General features: G+C 43.8%; 1 protein-coding gene across 1 annotated transcript in view; it reads left to right on the top strand.

Moving 5' to 3' along the window:
• The first annotated feature begins 2,937 nt into the window (after positions 1 to 2,937).
• The window catches only part of LOC124718949 (multiple epidermal growth factor-like domains protein 11), a 113,448-nt gene continuing 93,810 nt past the window's right edge, over positions 2,938 to 22,575 (top strand). The window contains exon 1 of the mRNA XM_047244615.1: positions 2,938 to 3,083. Within this exon, the coding sequence (XP_047100571.1) occupies positions 2,989 to 3,083 (95 nt within the window). The 5' untranslated portion in view covers positions 2,938 to 2,988. The remainder of the gene's footprint in view (positions 3,084 to 22,575) is intronic.

Genomic DNA, 22,575 nt, shown 5'->3' with positions numbered 1-22,575 from the left:
CTTGGAAGAGCAGTTGAACGGAATGGACAGTGTCTTGAAAGGAGGGTATAAGATGAACATCAACAAAAGGAAAACGTGAGTAATGGAATGTGGCCGAATTAAGTCGGGTGATGCTGAGGGGATTAGGAAATGAGACGCTTAAAGTAGTAAATGAGCTCTGCTTTTTGGGGAGCAAAGTAACTGATGATGGTCGAAGTAGAGAGGATATAAAATGTAGACTGGCAATGGCAAGGGAAGCATTTATGAAGAAGAGAAATTTGTTAACATCGAGTATAGCTTTAGGTGTCAGGAAGTCTTTTCTGAAGGTATTTGTATGGAGTGTTGCCTTGTATGGAAGTGAAACGAGGACGATAAATAGTTTGGACAAGAAGAAAATAGAAGCTTTCGAAATGCGGTGCTACAGAAGAATGCTGAAAATTAGATGGGTAGGTCACATAACTAATGAGGAGGTATTGAATAGAATTGGGGAGAAGAGAAATTTGCGGCACAACCTGATTAGAAGAAGGGATCGGATGTTAGGACATATTCTGAGGCATCAAGGGATCACCAATTTAGTATTGGAGAGCAGTACGGAGGGTAAAAATCGTAGAGGGAGACCAAGAGATGAAACACTAAACAGATTCAGAAGGATGTATGTTGCAGTAGGTACTGGGAGATGAAGAAGCTTGCACAGGATAGAGTAGCACGGAGAGCTGCATCATACAAGTCTCTGGACTGAAGACCACAACATAGGCATTATTTATTTCTGTCAGTGCATGCACACTGCTGGATATTTTAATGACTTTTCTTAAAACACCACAGTATTTTTTGGTAGTTCGCAGTTAATATCGGCCCCTGAGTTACTCTGGCCTCTGTATTTGGTGCCATTTGATGCCACAAACTTGAGACAACTTGAAACTTCCTGGCAGATTAAAACGGTGTGGTGGACCGAGACTCTAACTCGGGACCTTTGCCTTCCGCGGAAAAGTGCTCTACCGGTTGAGCTACCCAAGCGCGCCCCGTCCTCACAGCTTTACTTCCGCCAGTACCTCGTCTCCTACCTTCCAAACTTTCCAGAAGCTCTCCTGCGAACCTTGCAGAACTAGCACTCCTGAAACAAAGGATACTGCGGAGACATGGCTTAGCCACAGCCCGAGGGATGTTTCCACAATGAGATTTTCACTCTGCAGCGGAGTGTAGAGCACTTGCCCGCGAAAGGAAAAGGTCCCGAGTTCGAGTCTCGGTCCGGCACACAGTTTTAATCTGTCAGGAAGTTTCATATCAGCGCACACTCCGCTGCAGAGTGAAAAATCTCATTATGTTGAGACAACTTGTCGAATCCACGACACGCGAAGTAGCTGTTGTACAGGGTGGCGCAGGGAAACGGGAAATTTCGAAATAACGCCATTTCCATGAATAAATTCATAAAACTAGTAATTTATTAACGAAAGTGAATGTATTCAGTATGCCATTATGCTTTACAATCAAAATGTCCAAAAGTGTCTCTTTACTTTTTATAGATGACATCGGAAAGATGTGCTCCCATTCGGCGTTCACACTCTAACAGCCTGTTATGAACACTCTGGAATGCGCGGTGTAGCAAATCTTGGGGAATGGCAGTGATTTCGTTTTCAATGTTCTCCTTCAGTTCATCGATTGTTGCAGGACGTGTACGGTACAACTAGCCTTTAAGATATCCCCACAGGAAGAAGTCGCACACACTAAGATCAGGGGATCTCGCAGGCCATGCAATGTCACCGTTACGTGAAATAATGCGTCTTCCAAACAATTGACGAACTGCTGCCATCGATTGTGGAGCAGTGTGTGACGTGGCTCCCTCCTGCTGAAACCACGTGTTTTCGACGTTAAGATTAAGCTCGTACAGTCTCGGTGTAAAGAATGTTTGAAGCATTTCAACATATCGAGCGGATGTTACTGTCACTGCACTACCATCTTCACGTTCAAAAACATAATGGCCGATAACACCATGACATGATACAGCACACCATATTGTGACCTTGGCGCTATGTAGTGGTCGCCGGTGAAACTCACAAGGATTGTCCTGTGCCCGATAACGAAAATTCTGTTTGTTCACGAATCCGTTCAGGTGGAAATGGGCTTCGTCTGATATCCACAAGTTACCAAGGAAATTCGCGTCCATACGTGACGCTGGGTCTCGTTCATGTAAGTGTTGCACAATCTGCAACTTATAGGGATGGAAGTCTAATTCGTGCAGTATTCTTTGTAAGCTTCGTCGCTTAATCCCTAGCGAAGATGCATGGTGTCGAACGGAGCGGCGAGGACTTCTCTCGATTGCAGCTCTAGCAGCTGCAATGTTCTCTGGGGTACGCACCGTTGGAAAGCCACCTGGGGGTTTCTTTTTCAAGCCAGATCGCACCCACGTCGTAATCGCATGCGCAGATGGGACACGTCCATGACGTCCAAGCTGGTAATGCTGTCGAAATGTTCTCTGCGCGGCAGTCGCACTATCACCATTTTTGTAAAACGCTCTCGCAGCTACTGCACGTTCCGCACCAGTTCAGTTCTCCATGATTACTAAATGGCAATGCGTTCACATCTATTGTGCAAAGTTTCGAACATCTGCCGGCGCTACAGTGCTGCCAACTGTAACGTTCAAAATTTCCCGTTCCCCTACGCCCCCCTGTACTACGTTCCGAAGGCGGGGCAACAGGAAATCAGACAGGTGGCTACGTTTTGCCGCCTCGACGCAGGAAGCATTCCTGCGCTCAGTATACAGTCTGCTGGGTGATTTCCGCGCCGGCCACTTTGCAGCAATAGGCAGGAGGGGGACTTCCTGGTTTCCATGCAGCTGAGGATGAGCCAGCAGCTGCAGTGATAAGCGGGCCTGGGATAAGGCGAGCAGAGACAAGACGCGGAAGCCGCGCCGCTGAGCTGGGGGTCTCCTACGGTTCCTGTCTAGTGTCTGCTGCCTGCATGGAGCTCTCTGTCCGTCCCACGACCAGACGGTCAGTGGATGTCCGCCGCGAGATGGCGCCAGCAGCCGCCGTGGTCGCGTGGATGCTCCTCCACCTGCTGTCCACGGGGGTCGAAGCCCGCACCGGCGTCTGCACCCGCAAAGAGTCGTGAGTACTGCAGGGTCCGCCCCCGTCTCGTCAGCTCATTCAGTCGCCACCCGAAGTTACCACACTAGCGAGAACTGTCAATGCGTTTGTGGTATTTTTCGTGTTATAAAGGTTATTTATTATTTAGGTTTAAGGTTTAATTACTTTTGATTGTCTTTAGGTTTATCTGGTGGAGTTATTGGTAGATTTATTTGTCTTCGTCAGGTTGATTTGAAGTGTTCAAATATTCGACTGCCGCAGAGAGTGTAGCTGATAGTTTGTTTGTTTCACAAGCTGCGACATCGTCGCGAAAAAACACAGTGACCCGTATATGTAATAAGTTTCCTTTAATTTTCGTCTACGGTCACAATCTTTTTTGTTTAACAGATTACCGGTTTCGGCCTATAATGACCATCATCAAATAAAATCTTCATAAAAACAAAGTCCTAACAGCACCACCAGAGCTGATGATGGTCATTAAAGACCGAAACCGGTAATCCGTTAAACAAAACGGATTGTGACCATAGACGTAAATTAAAGGAAACTTATGTGGCTACAAAGTCTTTCGCGACGTATTTCTTGAATAAAAATATCTCGGTGTACATTCCGCGTCAATTCAGGATAAAACTCCAAGCTTTCGACCACTACCTCCATGGTCGTCAGGGCTAAAACTGACTGTCGTGAACTAGCGAGATTCCCACTTTTGTATGCAAAGGACGGCTTCTGATTGGCTGGAATACGTCATAGCAACAGCGATATGGCGCGTAGTGAAGTGGTGCCCTCTACTTCCATAGATGTAGTTTCTACCTTGCGTTGCTTGCAGCGCCATCCCTTGAATCAGGAGCTAATGTGCGGGAAGTTTTTCTCTGCGATTTTTCTTTATCCAGTGCACTCTTCCAAGTGTTTCTAAGTGCATAGCCGTTTGTGATCCGGGAAGCAGTCGAAATTAGACTTAGCGATAATAACTTTAACAGAGACAACTCTGTGATCCGGGAAGCAGTCGAAATTAGACTTAGCGATAATAACTTTAACAGAGACCCCCGATGCGTGGGCTATTACTCCGGTTTCTTCAAATAAAATCTTATGCTTGTTAAGCAGACTATGTTCAGCCACCGCTGATTTTTCCAAATACCTGTATTTCAGGTGGCGCTGGTGCTCGATGCAGCGGTCGGCAACGGTTCTTACAGACTGGCCCACGTAATTCTTACCGCATTCGCAAGGAATAGTATAAATGCCCGGCACTCTTAAGCCGAGACTATCTTTGACTCACCTCAACATTTCCTTAATTTTCCTAGGTGGTCGGAAAACTGCTTTTATTCCTTGCCTCTTCAGAACCCTGGCTATCTTGCTCGTTGTAGCACCGCAAAAAGGATCAAAATGGTTCAAATGGCTCTGAGCACTATGGGACTTAACATCTGAGGTAATCAGTCCCCTAGAACTTAGGAACTACTTAAACCTAACTAACCTAAGGACATCACACACATCCATACCTGAGGCAGGATTCGAACCTGCGACCGTAGCGGTCGCGCGGTTCCAGACTGAAGCGCCGAGAACCGCTCGGCCACTCCGGCCGGCCCGCAAAAAGGAAGCCGCGCTATGTGTTGGTCCTCTTCTTGTATATGGCCTGCATCGTGTCTTACTTTCTTGGACAATACTGATTTAATTTCACCGTCAGAATAACCATTCCTCTTGAAAACAGTAGTCAAATGGTTAATCTCGGGACCGAGGTGGTCCTTGTCGGAAATAGTCCTGGCTCTGTGTACTAAAGTACTCAGCATAGCTCTCTTCTGAGACGGATGATGGAAGCTGTGGCTATGCAGATATGAGTCTGTATGGGTTGGCTTCCTGTACACAGAATGGCCCAGTCGTCCATCCGGCTTTCGCTCCACCAACAGTTGATACGACATTACGTTAAGGATTTGTCAGGTACAGCTGAAGTGGATTAATTCACCATGAAAAAATTTAGCAACAGTTGTGGATGTCCCTCAAAGAATGTATTGAAACGGTGTTGCCGTTATTGTCTGGGTAGTGCTGTGTGTACGAGTAAAAACGAATGTAGACAGAGATTTTTCAGCTGGATAACCAGCGGGATAATACTGGGGTGGAGTAACTCGAAATACGGAATGTTTGGCAGCAGCTTTCCTGTTTTGAAAATTGCGCTATAGCCGAGAGAAATCTCTGGAATACGCTGGTCAGAAACATGAGATAACTGTTTTTAGTTATGTTTCGTAAAAATATGGCCAAGAAATAATTATGCATGCCTAGTGTACGTGGAAGTGTATCTCTTTGTAATTATACAGTGTTAAGCCGATGACCTATTCGCTTCTCATTAACGTGTTGCTTCAGTATGTGGAGCCAAATATGTAGGCACAGGTCACCCATTTCTCGTAAATTATGGGCCGGTGGTCTGTGGTAGCACCGCTGACGCCGGATGTGTTGTCCTGGGTTCGGACCACGCCCATCTTGTGGTCAGGATATTGGCATGAGTTCACTATCGTGCCGCCCAAACCACTGAAGCACTATTCTGGCTTTGTAACGTGGGCGGTTTTCCCACTGGCAACGCCGTCGCCTAAGCGAAAAAGATCAGCGGTGGAGGGATGCGGATTGTCATCGTGCTTCCGCTCCTGTTTTACACTCGAAACAACCTTCTTCCATACACTCACGGTTCTTATAGTCTATAGTATGAGCATTACCAGCACTAAATTATATGGGGGGTCGAAGGTGGGGTGGAGAAGGCATGATTCTTTAGATGGGGTACATAGCACAAGGGGGTCTGAACGGGAGATCCGATTGAAAAAAGTTGAAAAAAAAATTGGATCATTCCGCATCTCTCAGACCACACATTTTAGTGGCACTTAAAACTTCTAACGCGTGACAAATTAAGCCTGGACTAAAATATATTTTGGGACTTCCGAATATACAAATTATATTATATTAACATTTAAATGTATTGACGGCGTAAATGTGCTTATTGTGTTTTATACTCTAAGCAAATGTGGAAACTATTTCAAACGAAAAGTTCTTAAATGGAAATTGTGGTTAATTTTTATTGGAATTGTAAATAGCTAACCTATCACATACACAATTTTATTTAGCGTACCTTTGAAACGCTAAAAATAAAATTAAAGTAAAATTCCGCTTCAGTTGCTAGTAATTACGAGTTTATTGCACGACCGGTTTTGAACAATGAAGCTTCATCTTCAGGTGATACCAAATACTCATGGAAGCTTTCACACATTTATGGCCTTGAGGATGAAGGTTTCGCCTTCGAAGCCGTTTGTGCTGTAAATGTGAAGTTAATACTGACAACTGAAGCGGATTTTTTTTATTTTCATAATTAAAAATACGTTTAAAAACACACTCATTAACGTAGTTGAAAGTATAAACCTATGTTTTTAAAACAAGGAGAACGCTGTAAACCTATTACTTTACAAGCATACCCTCCAAAAATTCACATTGTGTAGTTTTCCTTTATGGGCGAAGCTGCAATCGGTAAACTGCCTGTTAGTTATAAACATTTTAGTAAGGAAGGACAGGGAAAAATAATATATACAGATCACAGTACTCTGTATGGTGTATTTAGATCAGTTTTAAAAAAACCGTCGGTAAATACCCATAACCTACTGCATTGTAGTGGCAAAACGAGCATTAAAATTTAATGAGTCATAGCTCCTATAAAATTCACAAATACTGTCTTGAAGAAAAAAGCTTATTGAGTTTCAACTTGTTGTCCTACTGAAATTCAAGAAACCTTCAATCAGAAGTGCCAGCACGGTGCAATTGGCCTTTTCATCCCGATATCGAAGAACTTTCATTTGACGAATTTATATCGGTTAAGTGGATTGCGCTTACCAATCGGAGTATTTTATGTATGACTGGGATTACTTTTCGAACCTTTTCTATCGGTATAAATACGTTAGTTTGTGACTTTCAAACACTCACGATTTAATTCGTATAAAAAAAACGAAATGAGAAGTAAAGCAGGCGCGAGACAAGACTTTTATCGTAAGTGAATTCTGCTACGAAGAGAAATCTTGTTGAGAACAGTATTTTAAATGAAATCATTCCGCTTTAGGTTGCTACAACATTACTTATTGCGACTAGATTTTCGGCACGATGTCATTTTAAAGCCTAATGGGATGTTGTACCCACTATTCTCGAAAATGACCTCGTGTCGACTAAATAATGTTTTAAAGGCAAGAAGTAGAATGATTTCACTCAAAAGATTCACTGTGTACCCAGTTACCATCAAATAATATTTTAATTGATACTAATGCCCTCTGAGATAATATCCGACCCTAACAGGTCCCCTGTTTCATCGGTAACTATTGTAGTACTACACCAGTTGCATTCGAGTGCAGCAAATCGCGATTTTAGCCTATTCAAACTATATGGCACACTTTATTCGAATCAACCATAGAAGTAGACGCTATAAGGAAAATTTTAAACCAATGAAAAATCAGTCTAAAAAAGTTCTGCCCTGCTCTGCCCCCTTAATTGTGTATGTCTCATTTATTAATGTACTATGCACCTATAAGTGGTCGGTTGGTTGGTATGGGGGACCAAACAGCAGCGTCATCAGTCCCATCGGATTAGGGAAGGGTGGGAAGTAAGTCGTCCGTTCACTTTCAAACGAACCACCCCGGCATTTGCCTGAAGCGATTTAGGGAAATCACGGAAAACTTATATCAGGATGGCCGGGCTCAGATTTGAACCGTCGCCTCCCCTAATACGAGTCAAGTGTGCTAACCACTGCGCCACCTTGTTCGGTACCAGTAAGCGGAATCGAATTAAGAAGTATTACCAAAAACCAATTACAAGCTGAAAGCTTTTGAAATAGAAGCTGTTGGAAACTAATAACTGTGAAACGTCCCCTTTTTGAACAATTATACATGATTGTGCTTAAACTGACACACAATATTTTTAGCGCAACGCAATCTGACTTTCAATAATTCCTACAAAAGAATGGCCCTGACTAACATTAACCTATACCTTTCACAAATCACTTACCTCACAAAAATCGTCATTACTCGAACTACTGCAATACAGCGAGCGCCATTACTGCCAGCTAAATAAAAGATTCAAACTACTGAAGGCACTAACTACTGATAGGCATAGTTAGCAAATGAAAGATTTTGATAGAGAACAAACAATGTGTTTACCTTAATAGTGCTCAAAAGTCATAATATATATAGCAGTTCATGACGTCCAGTCTTACAAATGTACTGTTTCTGAAGGACACACGTCCAGATTATCCGCTCTCAAAAATTCGCCATCTCTCTCCCCTCATCCACCACTGCTGGCGGCTCACCTCCAACTGCGCAACGCTACGCGCTGTTAACAGCCAACTGCCCAACACTACAATAGCCAACAACAATGCAAACCAGCCACAGACTGCACACAGCACAGCCAGTGATTTTCATACAGAGCGCTACGTGGCGGTGGCGTTACCAATATAAAAACCTAAACAACCTACTTACAACTGCCCATGTACAAGACAGGGATAATTCTTAAAATATTACGCAAACACCGTTTATTTGTAAATACCAGATGTTTCATGGTAGATCGGTGTTTCAAGATGGTGCACGACTGACGAAGTATGGACTAACTACCACCACGTTATATAGCACTCCGTCACCAGGCCACAAGTGGCCCATCGGGACCATCCGGCCGCCGTGTAATCCTCAGATCAGAATGCGTATAGAAGGGGCGTGTGGTCAGCACACCGCTCTCCCGGTCGTTACGATGGTTTTCTTTGACCGGAGCCGCTACTATTCGGTCGAGTAGCTCCTCAATTGGCATGAGGAGGCTGAGGGCACCCCGAAACATGGCAACAGCGCATGGTGGACCAGATGGTCACCCGTCCAAGTGCCGGCCACACCCGACAGCGCTTAACTTCGCTGATCTGACGGGGACCGGTGTATCCACTGAGGCAAGGCTGTTGCCCACCACGTTATGTAACTAGTCTTAAAAACCACTGAAACTTACCACAAAACTCTATAGCTGAAGTTAACAATAAATGGCTTTAATATATTATACAGCACTTGAATGTCTAGAGCTCGTAATACACTGAGGGAAAAAAATCGCAATACCAAAATATAATTAATGTAATGAAATTTCGGGAATATATTTATTTGTTCATCAACTTTTGTAGTCCTTTCTTCCTCAGTTGCGTGTAATACAACGGTGTATTGATGATTTTTACTTATGGACCGTTTGACATTGAAACAAGCGTTCAGTTCATAGTGGTGTGGAATGTGGGAAAAAAACCGCAAATTGGCATTCATAAGAAGAAGAACAACAACACCGAAAATGCAACAGAACCGTAGCCGGCCATGGTGGCCGTGCGGTTCTAGGCGCTACAGTCGCTACGGTCGCAGGTTCGAATGCTGCCTCGGGCATGTATGTGTGTGATGTCCTTATGTTAGTTAGGTTTAATTAGTTGTAACTTCTAGGCGACTGATGACCTGAGAAGTTAAGTCGTATAGTGCTCAGAGCCATTTGAACCATTTGAACAGGAACGTAATATGTACGAAATTGTCCACGCAATCTGTCACTGATGATGCCTTGTAGAAAATAAAGGCGAAACGCGTATGGCACTAAAATTGTGTTTTATTCAGTTCCTGTCAAACGGTCCATAAGTAAAAATTATAAATATACCGTGATATTTGTTCATGTAAAATATATAAGTGATTAACACTGTACGATAACAGATTACTGTAAGCGCGAAATATACCTTTGCAAATGTGAAATGCTGGTACACTAATAATCGCTGGTTGTGGATAACGCTTATTATTGATGATGTCCCAGACGTGCTCTAAATGGTTCAAATGTCTCTGAGCACTATGGGACTTAACATCTGAGGTCAACAGTCCCCTTAGAACTACTTAAAACGAACTAACCTAAGGACACCACACCTAAAGACATGCCCGAGGCAGGATCCGAAGCTGCGACCGTAGCAGTCGCGCGGTTCCGGACTGAAGCGCCTAGAACCCCTCGGCCACACCGGCCGGCCCAAACGTGCTCGACTGGAGGTAGATCTGTTGGTCGAGCAGGGCAAGGAAGCATGTCGACACTCTGTAGAGCATGCTGGGTTGCAACAGCGGTGTGTGGGTGAGCGTTATCCTGTTGGAAAACACCCCCTGGAATGCTGTTGACGAATGGCACCACAACCTAACTGATATAGAAACATGCATTCAGGGAGCGTGGTATAACCACGAGAGTGCTCCTAGTGTCACACGAAATCGTTCTGCGAACTCCAGGTGTAGGTCCAGTGTGTCTAGCATAAAGTCCTCAACTGGCCTCCTGCTAAACCAACACGCTCTCAGGAGAGCTTCTGTAAGGTTTGGAAGGTAGGAGACGAGGTACTGGCAGAAGTAAAGCTGTGAGGACCGGGCGTGAGTCGTGCTTCGGTAGCTCAGATGGTAGAGCACTTGCCCGCGAAAGGCAAAGGTCCCGAGTTCGAGTCTCGGTTGGGCACACAGTTTTAATCTGCCAGGAAATTTCATATCAGCGCACACTCCGCTGCAGAGTGAAAATCTCATTCTGATTATTTGTTGTGTCTGTATTTTATGCTCATTTAGTAAATTGTAATGCTCTGAAAGCACTACTAATTATACAGTTGTTTATTCTTTCATTAACAACGTGTGATATCTTTCTCTGTTGCTGAGTCTGGAATTACCGTTTTGAAATAAATGTGTATAAGTGCAAAGGGAACCAACAGTAACTGATTATGGCCCCGTCCACAATCGTAGCCGAATCCTGCCGTCCTTGATTACCAGGTGCTTCTAAAGTCAGTCACTAGATTGAAACATAATGTGTGAAACATTTACGCGTTGCTAGATCCACTGTCCTCAAGGTACAACACTTGCACCTTTATTTGCATCTGGTTGAGGGTCTTTGCATTGCTCTGGCTTTCGTGCTGTAATTTCGGTGCGTCTTACAGACATACTGCTGCGAAGGGGTTTTATACAGAGAACGAAGGTAACTAATGCAACAGACTGAATAACTGACAATTACATTATTACCCTGTAACTATGAGAGGAAGCTCGTCCATTACACCAAAATACTCAAAACCTAGTCCAGAATAAGCTTTGGCTCGAATTCGTAAGTATGTGTAAGGCTAAGTCTTTATCTCTTTATGATCAATCAAACAGATTTTTCGCGTATAATCATGTAACGAATATTTTCACCCAGTAAATGTAGATAATCTGGAGGAGTAGATGGGCTGCACCCATAATTTTTTAGTGCAAAGTGGACTTACAACGCGAATGTGGGAAGTTCTCCTTTTTAACGAAATTTCTTCCCTCAGGAACATTACAAGAAAGATTTAAGAGACCTAAATTTATTGTTATCGAAAAGACAGGAAAAGAATGGACATATACAGAGCTAGTCGGCCTATTATCTCTGCTTAGATGTCTTTAGAAACGCCTGGAAAGAACGACACTAAACCGAATACAAGAGCAGATTAATTCTGTGGTAGTATTTGAACAAGCTCTATTTAGACCTCATAGGAGGTGTGAACAAGAGCTCTCCTTGACTATTGACACAGGAAGTGGCTACCAGAAGAAAGACTGGGGTACTTCTCGCTGACCTGTCAGCGGCTTATGACAGGCTGTGGCAAGAGGGCGTAATATTGAAATGTCTTAAATCAGTACCTTGTAAAACATTAGGTAACCTCTTAAGCAAAATGTTTAGCAGTTTAAAGTACACCAAGGTGAAAAGATGATCAGATGGCATGTACTCAATGATGGTTTGCCTCAAGGCTCTATGTCTGCTCTGATGTTATTCGATCTGTACATAGCAAACCTGCCGCAAATTCCAATATGCAGATCACCTTGCAATGTCATATCAGGGTGAAGATCTTTCGGAATCTGAAGAACAGCTGAGAAATACCCTCCCTAAACTTCATCAATATTTTCAGACATGGCGACTCAGACCTAATATTTCTAAAACAGAGACGTGTCTTTGGTACCTCTGTAATCTTATAGCATCGGCATAGATCACCCCACAGTGTGGCCCACTTGGCATAGCCTAGTACAACGATAAGCCAAACTACCTTGGTGTCACAAAAGCAACGCTGACTCCTCATAAATACCTGGCAGGTAGCACATGTGGACCAAATACAACACTTGTCCGTGGAGCCTGCCTTGCTCTGACAGACTCTGCAGGAGAATACTGCGCACCAGTTCGGCACTGAAGCGCTCCTATGAAGCAAATTGATGTTCATTTGAACGCAGCTACGATAACTATTACCGGCACAGTCAGATGTATACCTACATGCTGGCTACCAGTACTGTCAAACACCTGTCCAGCTCATCTTCTTCGAAAGATGAGTGTCTACAACCTTTGTCAGCAGGCTTCTAAAAATTAAGCAAATCCTCTCAAGGAAGATTTACTCTCGCTGTCTAGGTGCTGTTGTTGTTGTTGTCTTCAGTCTAGAGGCTGGTTTGATGCAGCTCTCCATGCTACTCTATCCTATGCAAGCTTCATCTCCCAGTACTTACTGCAATCTACGTCCTTCTGAATCTGCTTAGTATATTCATCTCTTGGTTTCCTCTACGATTTTTACCCTCCACGCTGCCCTCCAATGCTAAATTTGTGATCGCTTGATGCCTCAGAATATGTCCTACCAACCGGACCCTTCTTCATGTCACGTTGTGCCACAAACTCCTCTTCTCCCCAATCCTATTCAATACTTCCTCATTAGTTATGTGATCTACCCATCTAATCTTCAGCATTCTTCTGTAGCACCACATTTCGAAAGCTTCTATTCTCTTCTTGTCCAAACTATTTATCGTCCATGTTTCACTTCCATACATGGCTGCACTCCATACGAGTACTTTCAGAAACGACTTCCTGACACATAAATCTGTACTTTATGTTCACAAATTTCTCTTCTTCAGGAACGCCATCCTTGCCGTTGCCAGTCTAGATTTTATATCCTCTCTACTTCGACCATCATCAGTTATTTTGCTCCCCAAATAGCAAAACTCCTTTACTACTTTAAGTGTCTCGTTTCCTAATCTAATTCGCTCAGCATCATCCTACTTAATTCGACTACATTCCATTATCTAGGAAACGCCTCAAATCGAGGACATCAGCAAATGATGGACTAGTTAAAATGCACTTCACTGGATTCAACGGCGACGCTCAGTCGAAATGTGAGTAGTAAGCCATGGAAAACCGGAACCTCTGAGTTATTGACAACCCGTCAATGTTCCAGGCTTTCATCATCAGAGGTGGGTCTAGCTTAACAAATACCGGACTGTAGAGGGCATGAGCAAATACAACATGCAGAAAGGGGGCTTTTGCACTTACAGTACGTGTGATTGTGGCGACATTCACACAATTTTGTTGACACCCACCTACGCAGGGAGAAATGATCATCATAATAAAATAAGAGAAATCAGAGCTCGAACAAAAAGATTTAGATGTTCCTTTTTCCCACGCGCCATTCGAGAGTGGAATGGTGAAGTAGTATGAAAATGGTTCGATGAACCCTCTGCCAGGCACTTAAGGGTGAATTTCAGAGTAACCATTTCGATGTAGAAGTAGATGAATGAGCCCCATGGTGGATGAGTGAGTGGGGACCATCAAGAGTCTGCAGCTACACGATGCATCCAACAAGGCGCTCCAGTGGTTTGTTTCTTCTGACATTCGTGTTTGCTTTGGGCCGTTTAATATTTATGAAGTGTAAATACGAGGGCTATTCGGAAAGTATGGAACGAAAGATCCCGAAATGGAAACTACAGTGAAAATCAAAACTATTTTATTTCCAGCGGTTAGCTACACCTTCCAGCTACTTCTCTACGCAGTCGCCGCTTAGACATCTGTCGTAGCGTTGTACCAACTTTTCAATACCCTCTGGACTGCAGCTCGTTGTTTGTGTCAAAATACTGTCTACATAGCCTGCGGTACATTTGAGCAGAGATGAACCTCAGGGGTAGCCAATTACGAGCTGTATTGTGGGTGATCAAACACTTCCCATCGAAAATGCTGCAGGAGCATCTTCATTGCCCCTGCAAAGTGCGGTCGAGAATTGTCGTGTAGAACGAACCGCATGACAGCTATGTGGATTGCGTAGCTTCAGGCGAATTCTCTCGCCCAGTCCTCATACTTGGCAGGAGACGCCAATTTCTAGCCATCTTTTTCGTTCTCACTGTGAGTTCTGAACAGAAAAGAGCGACATGATGCGATCGACGGGCGTTCTAGGCACTGTGCCTAACGCATCTCTACGAAGCTTCATCAGATTTCCGCTGTCTTTTCCATTTCGCGACCGATCGTTCCTTACTTTCCGAATAACCCTCATAGTTGCACACGTTTATTTTATTCAAATGTGTATTGGATTTGTTATCTACATCTACATCCATACTCCGCAAGCCACTTGACGGTGTGTGGCGGAGGGTACGCTGAGTACCTCTATCGGTTCTCCCTTCTATTCCAGTCTCGTATTGTTTGTGAAAAGAAAGATTGTCGGTAAGCCTATGCGTGGGCTCTGATTTTACCCTCATGGTCTCTTCGCGAGATATACGTAGGAGGGAGCAATATATTATTTGACTCCTCGGTGAAGGTGTGTTCTCGAAACTTCAACAAAAGCCCGTACCGATCTACTGAGCGTCTTTCTTGTAGAGTCTTCCACTGGGGTTTATCTATCATCTCTGTAACGCTTTCACGATTACTGAATGATCCTGTAACGAAGCGTGCTGCTCTCCATTGGATCTCTCTCTCTTCTGTCAACCCTATCTGGTACGGATCCCACACTGGTGAGCAGTATTCAAGCAGTGGGCGAACAAGTGTACTTTAACCTACTTCTTTTGTTTTAAGACTGTGTTTCCTTAGGATTCTTCCAATGAATCTGTCTGGCATCTGCTTTACCGACGATTAATTTTATATGGTCATTCGATTTTAAATCACTCCTAATGCCTACTCCCAGATAATTTATGGAATTAACTGCTTCCAGTTGCTGACCTGCTTTATTGTAGCTAAATGATAAGGGATCTTTCCATGTATTCGCAGCACGTTACACTTGTCTACATTGAGATTCAGTTGCCATTCCCTGCACCATGCGTCAATTCGTTGCAGTTGCTCCTGCATTTTAGTATAATTTTCCATTGTTACAACCTCTCGATATACTACAGCAACATCGTCAAAAAGCCTCAGTGAACTTCGTATGTTATCCACAAGGTCGTTTAATAGCAACGGTCCTACGACACTCCCCTGCGGCACACCTGAAATCACTCTTACTTCTGAAGGTTTCTCTCCATTGAGAATGACACGCTGTGTTCTGTTATCTAGGAACTCTTCAATCCAATTACACAATTGGTCTGATAGTCCATATGCTCTTACTTTGTTCATTAAACGACTGTAGGGAACTGAATCAAACGCCTTGCGGAAGTCAAGAAACATGGCATCTACCTGTGAACCCGTGTCTATGGCCCTCTGAGTCTCGTGGACGAATAGCCCGAGCTGGGTTTCACACGATCGTCTCTTTCGAAACCCACGCTGATTCCTACAGAGTAGATTTCTAGTCTCCAGAAAAGTCATTATACTCGAACATAATAGGTGGTCCAAAATTATATAACTGATAGAAGTTAGAGATATAGGTCCATAGTTCTGCACATCTGTTCGACATCCCTTCTTGAAAACCGGAGTGACCTGTGCCCTTTTCCAATCTTTTGGAACACTACGCTCTTCTAGAGACCTACGGTACACCGCTGCAAGAAGGGGGGCAAGTTCCTTCGCGTACTTTGTGTCAAATCGAACTGGTATCCCATCAGGTCCAGCTGTCTTTCCTCTTTCGAGCGGTTTTAATTGTTTTTCTATCCCTCTGTCATCTATTTCGATATCTACCATTTTGTGAACTGTGCGACAATCTAGAGAAGGAACTACAGTGCAGTCTTCCTCTGTGAAACAGCTTTGGAAAAAGACATGTAGTATTTCGGCCTTTAGTCTGTCATCCTCTGTTTCAGTACCATTTTGGTCACAGAGTATTTTATAATTATGCATACTTTACTTATAATAAACCCAGAAAACGTTTCTATCTTAATTTAAAAAGAAAATCTTCTGTGGTGGCAGTAATGACATTTTCGTTGTAGATCATTAAAGCCTATGTTTCTTTCTCACTTCCTGACGAACAGCCTCGTGGAATCTCAAGTTTAAAAGAATAATTTTACTTCTCTCTCTCTCTCTCTCTCTCTCTCTCTCTCTCTCTCTCTCTCTCTCTCTCTCTCTCGTGTGTGTGTGTGTGTGTGTGTGTGTGTGTGTGTGTGTGTGTGTCTACCAGTTTGCGCGAAATTGCGGACATATAATCCAAATTAAATTAAATTACGTTAGAGTATTAATGTAAAACAAACGTGACTCTGTGGAATATGAATGGCGTGCTATTTTAATCCAATATTGAAATGGACTAAAAATGGAAAAAAAGAAACCTGTAGAAAATGAGAGGAAAGTTAGTTTTCTCCCCTGGCACACTTTTTAATTACGAACTGTCGTGCTTGTCGGCCAGACAAGGAATTACAGCGCTGTTGACAAGGAAAGTTCTTTCTAGTATAGAAATGTACATTTTATTTATAAAAGGCTACAGGCCTAGTGTAGAAGTTATGTCTTCAGGGGTCTTTTTGAGAATCATTTGGCAATCATTAAAACTCTATTTTTTTCTTCTCGTTTTCAGCCAAAGATCCCATATTTCGATACACGGAGTTTCGTTGCCCCTGTTAGTCTACGCCTACCAAGGTTCTGTAACCAACCAGCCGCACAATTGTGTTTGGTGGGTTGCCTACACAGCAGGTTAACTAATGCTGCCCCCTCATTTCAAGGCAGTACGTTGCCCTACAAGTATTTCAACCTAACCAGTGTTGGAATGCAGATCTGGTATTGACACGAACCATTGCCAAATGCGTGGCAACTGGTAAATCACCATGTATAAAATACTTTCACACATTTTGATTACTTTACAAATTAGTTAATGCGTTAAATATTTGCCGTTAAGCATGTAAGCGAGGAAGAGCTTACATAAGGTTTGAAATTACGTTTAAAGGTTGTCGGGAGCCGCTAGGTGCTCTCATTATCAAACACAGGATGAAAATAATCTAGGTACTTTATGCCCCATTTGAAGTAAAAGCTGGTGTTTCACGCACCTCAATGTGTTTGGCTTTTAGAAGTTGCTGATGCTCTCATTCAAATGCTGCATGAATATAGTCCGGGTTTGTGCGGCGTGGGTTACCCTGTCTCAAGAGGAATAAACTATTACTTACCTCGATAATTAACTTTCTGTGTTAAACTTTTGACATCAGGTTCCCTCTCTTAGCACGTATATGCTACTAACTAAGCCTACCATCGTTCCGGAAGCCACCCACTGCACAAAGGTGTTTTGTTGGTTGCATAAACAACAGGGGAACCGTGCTACACGTTCCATTATAAACAGCACGTAAACACACAAGTGAATCTGATTAACCTGCGTTCGAATGCGGCTCTTCGTTCTCTACACGAACCGTTTCATTAACAAACACAAACTTCCGTTTGTTGTGGTTGTTACGTATAGTCGCTGCAACCAGTCTGCGAAATACTGTCTTCATTCTCAGGGTAAACATGTCTGTAAGAGTGAACCGCCATTTATTATCAAGGAACTTTCTTGAGAATTTACTTACTAGCGATTCATCAAGAACATTAACACATTTAATCACACTATGTGAGCATGGAAGTAGTTGCCAGGGAGTAACTGATGAAATCGTAAGTAAACTCCCTTTTAACAAACGGTAATTTATTCACTTTAATGATGCCTAAAGAGTTTTTTAAAAGAAACAGATTTAAAATTATAATCAGAAAGCACCCTCTAAATATCAAGTTACAATTTATTCAGAGGCAGAAAGAAACAAACTTTTGACTGTATGAGCTTTCGGGCTGAGAACCTTGCCGCTACATTTTGACACGGCCGTAGTTACGACCGCTCACATTAATCTCTGAAAGACTACACTGCTGCAAATCTGCAACACACCAGATTACTTTAAACTAAACGTTTTAACAATTCACACAAGCACACAAACTATGCACCCCATAGAAGTGATGAATATGGTATGAAACACTAAAATTAAAATATTTAACTTTGCCACCGAAGGCAACTCCTAAGAAAAGTCTTACGGTGGAAGGGTGGCAACTTAATATACTAAAATGACCATTTAAATAAAAACCCATGAAATGCAATCTTATATAAAATTATACAAGGTTGGCCAAACACGTTAACATGCTCTACAGTACACAGATACCGCCTATCAAGATGATAGGCAAGATCAAAACATATTTCAGGAACTAGGCCGTTACACTCCAAGCAATAAATTCGTTAACACGCCGAATCCGACAAACATGACAGAGGCAGCTACTAACGAATGGCAGATTGATAGCGAGATTACCGAACAACCCGAACCGCAGGTTGCTCTAACCCGCCCCTACTCCACAAGGGAAAAACGGACCACCCAATTCATAAATAACCACCTTCCCGCGGGGGGGGGGAGAAGAATGGTGCGACGACCCCAAAGCAAAACGGCTGGTGGCCTCACCAAGAAAACAAGCCGAATTTAACAAGAGTAAATGAAACAACATATCACCAATCACTTAACTTCTAATAAACTGCGATTTCTGGTGAAGATCTGGCGCAGCACCCCCAAATCGCTCTCCCGAACCGTCCGCTGCCAGCCGTTTCAACGGACGCAGGAAGGCACGCCGATCTCCCGTCTCACGGCGTCGCAGCTCGCACCGGCCAGACCGATGTCGTGGTTTGACTCCTGTTGCTCTCGTGTCGGCCGCGAAGCCACTACCCCTCGCTATACGGCGCGGCCCACTGGACTCACGTGGCGACCTCACATGCGCCGACGCTCAAGGCGGACAAGTCGTCTTGTGTCTCAATGCGCGACCGACCAACCGATCGATCTAACCACGAATGACCATTGTCTGAGCAACTCGAGCAGACTGGCGGCTTAACGCGCAGACTCAGATGCAGGAACTAAGCCCCGACCGGGCGACCACTCGCTGAGTTCTCTTACGGGCGGAGTGGAAAGTCATTTATCCGGCTTTAAAGATTGATCCGAACGAAAGACATACTAGCACTCCGAACGACAGACAGACACCAACTGCCTCACAAATTCGGACAAAAGACAGACTAGCAAGCTGGGGACGAGAGACTGACCCAGACTGATCGATTAGCGAGCTCATGCACGTGAACAGGCTACCTTTTCCCCTTTCCCACCAGAGGGAGACACCAAAGCTGCGATTGTCACAGCGGCGCCACCGCCAGAAACGGAGGGCGACTGCTTCACACTATGCGCTGCGGCGCGCTCTTCAAAACAGCAATTTTTACCATGGCTCAAAGAGTAAAGACAAATGTGGACTCAGGGACTTCTGGGCCAAATACCTGGCAATATGGCACTAAGCAGTAAACGAAACAAAAGAAAAATTCGGAGTAGGTATTAAAATCCAAGGAGAAGAAATAAAAACTTTGTGGTTCGCCGATGACATTGTAATTGTCAGAGACAGCAAAGGACTTGGAAGAGCAGCTGAACGGAATAGACAGTGTCTTGAAAGGAGGATATTAGATGAACATCAACATAAGCAAAGTAGGTATAATGGAATGTAGTCGAATTACGTCGGGTGATGCTGCGGGTATTAGATTAGGAAATGAGACGCTTAAAGTAGTAAATGAGTTTTGCTATTTGGGGAGCAAAATAACTGATGATGGTCGAAGTAGAGAGGATATAAAATGAAGAATGGCAATCGCAAGGAAAGCGTTTCTGAAGAAGAGAAATTGGTTAACATCGAGTATAGATTTAAGTGTCAGGAAGTCGTTTCTGAAAGTATTTATATGGGGTGTAGCCATGTATGGAAGTGAAACGTGGACGATAAATAGTTTGGACAAGAAGAGAATAGAAGCTTTCGAAATGTGGTGCTACAGAAGAATGCTGAAGATTAGCTGGGTAGATCATGCAACTAATGAGGGGGTATTGAATAGAATTGGGGAGAAGAGAAATTTATGGTACAACTTGACTAGAAGAAGGGATCGGTTGGTAGGGCATATTCTGAGGCATCAAGGGATCACCAGTTTAGTATTGCGCGGCAGCGTGGAGGGCAGAAATCGTAGAGGGAGACCAAGAGATGAAGACACTAAGCAGATTCAGAAGGATGTAGGTTGCAGTAGGTTCTGGCAGATGAAGAAGCTTGCATACGATAGAGTAGCATGGAGAGCTGCATCAAACCAGTCTCTGGACTGAAAACCACAACAACAACATGACACTAAGATGGAGTGTAATTGCTAACAGGAAATGTTCCCCGTTACTGAAATTGTCTTACAACGAAGGAAAACCTCACGAAAACATTGGTCAGAGCTGCATGATTGGAACTGTTGTTAAGGAAAACTGTTCCGAGAAACCATGCAAATTTTATTTATTGCGTGTGTACGATACAGTCTTCTTCACGTAAAACAGTGGGCGAATACTGTCAAACAGCACATATTCACACTCAGGGAGTAGACCTACACTATTGGCCATTAAAAATGCTACACCACGAAGATGACGTGCTACAGACGCGAAATTTAACCGACAGGAAGAAGATACTGTGATATGCAAATGATTAGCTTTTCAGAGCATTCATACAAGGTCGGCGCCGGTGGTGACACCTACAACGTGCTGACATGAGGAAAGTTTCCAACCGATTTCTCATACACAAACAGCAGTTGACCGGCGTTGCCTGGTGAAACATTGTTGTGATGCCTCGTGTAAGGAGGATAAATGCGTACCATAACGTTTCCGACGTTGATAAGGGTCGAATTGTAGCCTCTCACGATTGCGGTTTATTGTATCCCGACATTGCTGCTCGTGTTGGTCGAGATCCAATGACTGTTAGCAGAGTGTGGAATCGATGGGTTCAGGAGGGTAATACGGAAGGCCGTGCTGGATCCCAACGGCCCCGTATCACTAGCAGTCGAGGTGACAGGCATCTTATTCGCATGGCTGTAACTGATCGAGCTGCCACGTCTCGATCCCTGAGTCAACAGATGGGGACGTTTGCAAGACAACAACCATCTGCACGAACAGTTCGACGACGTTTGCAGCAGCGTGGACTATCACCTCGGAGACCTTGGCTGCGGTTACCCTTGACGCTGCATCACAGACAGGAATGCCTGCGATGGTGTACTCAACGACGAACCTGGGTGCACGAATGGCAAAACGTCACTTTTTCGGATGAATCCAGGTTCTGTTTACAGCATCACGATGGTCGAATCCGTGTTTGGCGACATCGCGGTGAACGCACATTGGAAGCGTGTATTGGTCACCGCCATACTGGCGTATCACCCGGCGATATGGAATTGGGTGCCATCGGTTACACGTCACGGTCACCTTTTGTTCGCATTGACGGCACTTTGAACAGTGGACGTTACATTTCAGATGTGTTACGGCCCGTGGTCCTACACTTCATTCGATCCCTGCGAAACCCTACATTTCAGCAGGATAATGCACGACTCCATGTTGCAGGTCCTGTACGGGCCTTTCTGGATACAGAAAATGTTCGACTGCTGCCCTGGCCAGTACGTTCTCCAGATCTCTCACCAGTTGAAAAGTCTGGTGAATGGTGGCCGAGCAACTGGCTCGTCACAATACGCCATTCACTACTCTTGATGAAGTGCGGTATCGTGTTGAAGCTGCATGGGCAACTGTACCTTTACACGCCATCCAAGCTCTGTTTGACTCAATTCCCAGGCGTATCAAGGCCGTTATTACGGCCTGAGGTGGTTGTTCTGGGTACTGATTTCTCAGAATCTGTACAGCCAAATTGCGTGAAACTGTAGTCACATGTGAGTTCTAGAATAATATATTTGTCCAATGAATACCCGTTTATCATCTCCATTTCTTCTTGGTGTAGCAAATGGCCAGTAGCATATTATTTCTACTTTGTACGGCGCTGAGAGTGGAAATACTGTGAAATTATGTAGAAGTTAGGTTCAAGTTAGGGACAAGAAAATTGAGATCTCGGCGCTAAATACGCTTTTGAGGCGTGAAAATTAAATATTCGTAAGTTGAAAGAGTTGACTGCATGTTTATTGGCAAAGTTGGTAGTTTGTTTATTATAAGGAAATTTACGGCTAACATCGGGGGCATCACGCCTAGTTTCGAACTTAGCAATCTCATCTTTAGACGTCAATTACAGGATCACATTTTGGAATTCAACCTGCGGACAATGCATGAGGTGGTATCATGTGGTGAACATAAAATTATTTGCAATAGTGAATAATAGCAGTCGTTTTGTTTTATGTGCCGACTGACATCCTCTAACTAGACTTACAACATTTTTGGAAGTTACTAGTAGTATCGATTTTGTAAACGGTTAATGCTGCATGGCGACATAGGAAATAATCATTGTGAAAGCATGACCTGACGATGATTGTTAGCCAACAGGAACAGCTTATCATATAGTTAAGCATCTCGTGGACCGTCGTTCCTTTGTTTTCCTTCCATAAACTGGCGTATTT

Source organism: Schistocerca piceifrons, chromosome 10 (genome assembly GCF_021461385.2).
Source record: "Schistocerca piceifrons isolate TAMUIC-IGC-003096 chromosome 10, iqSchPice1.1, whole genome shotgun sequence".
NCBI lineage: Eukaryota > Metazoa > Arthropoda > Insecta > Orthoptera > Acrididae > Schistocerca > Schistocerca piceifrons.
Note: the sequence above shows the minus strand (reverse complement) of the source record. Positions and strands in the feature narration are given on the sequence as shown.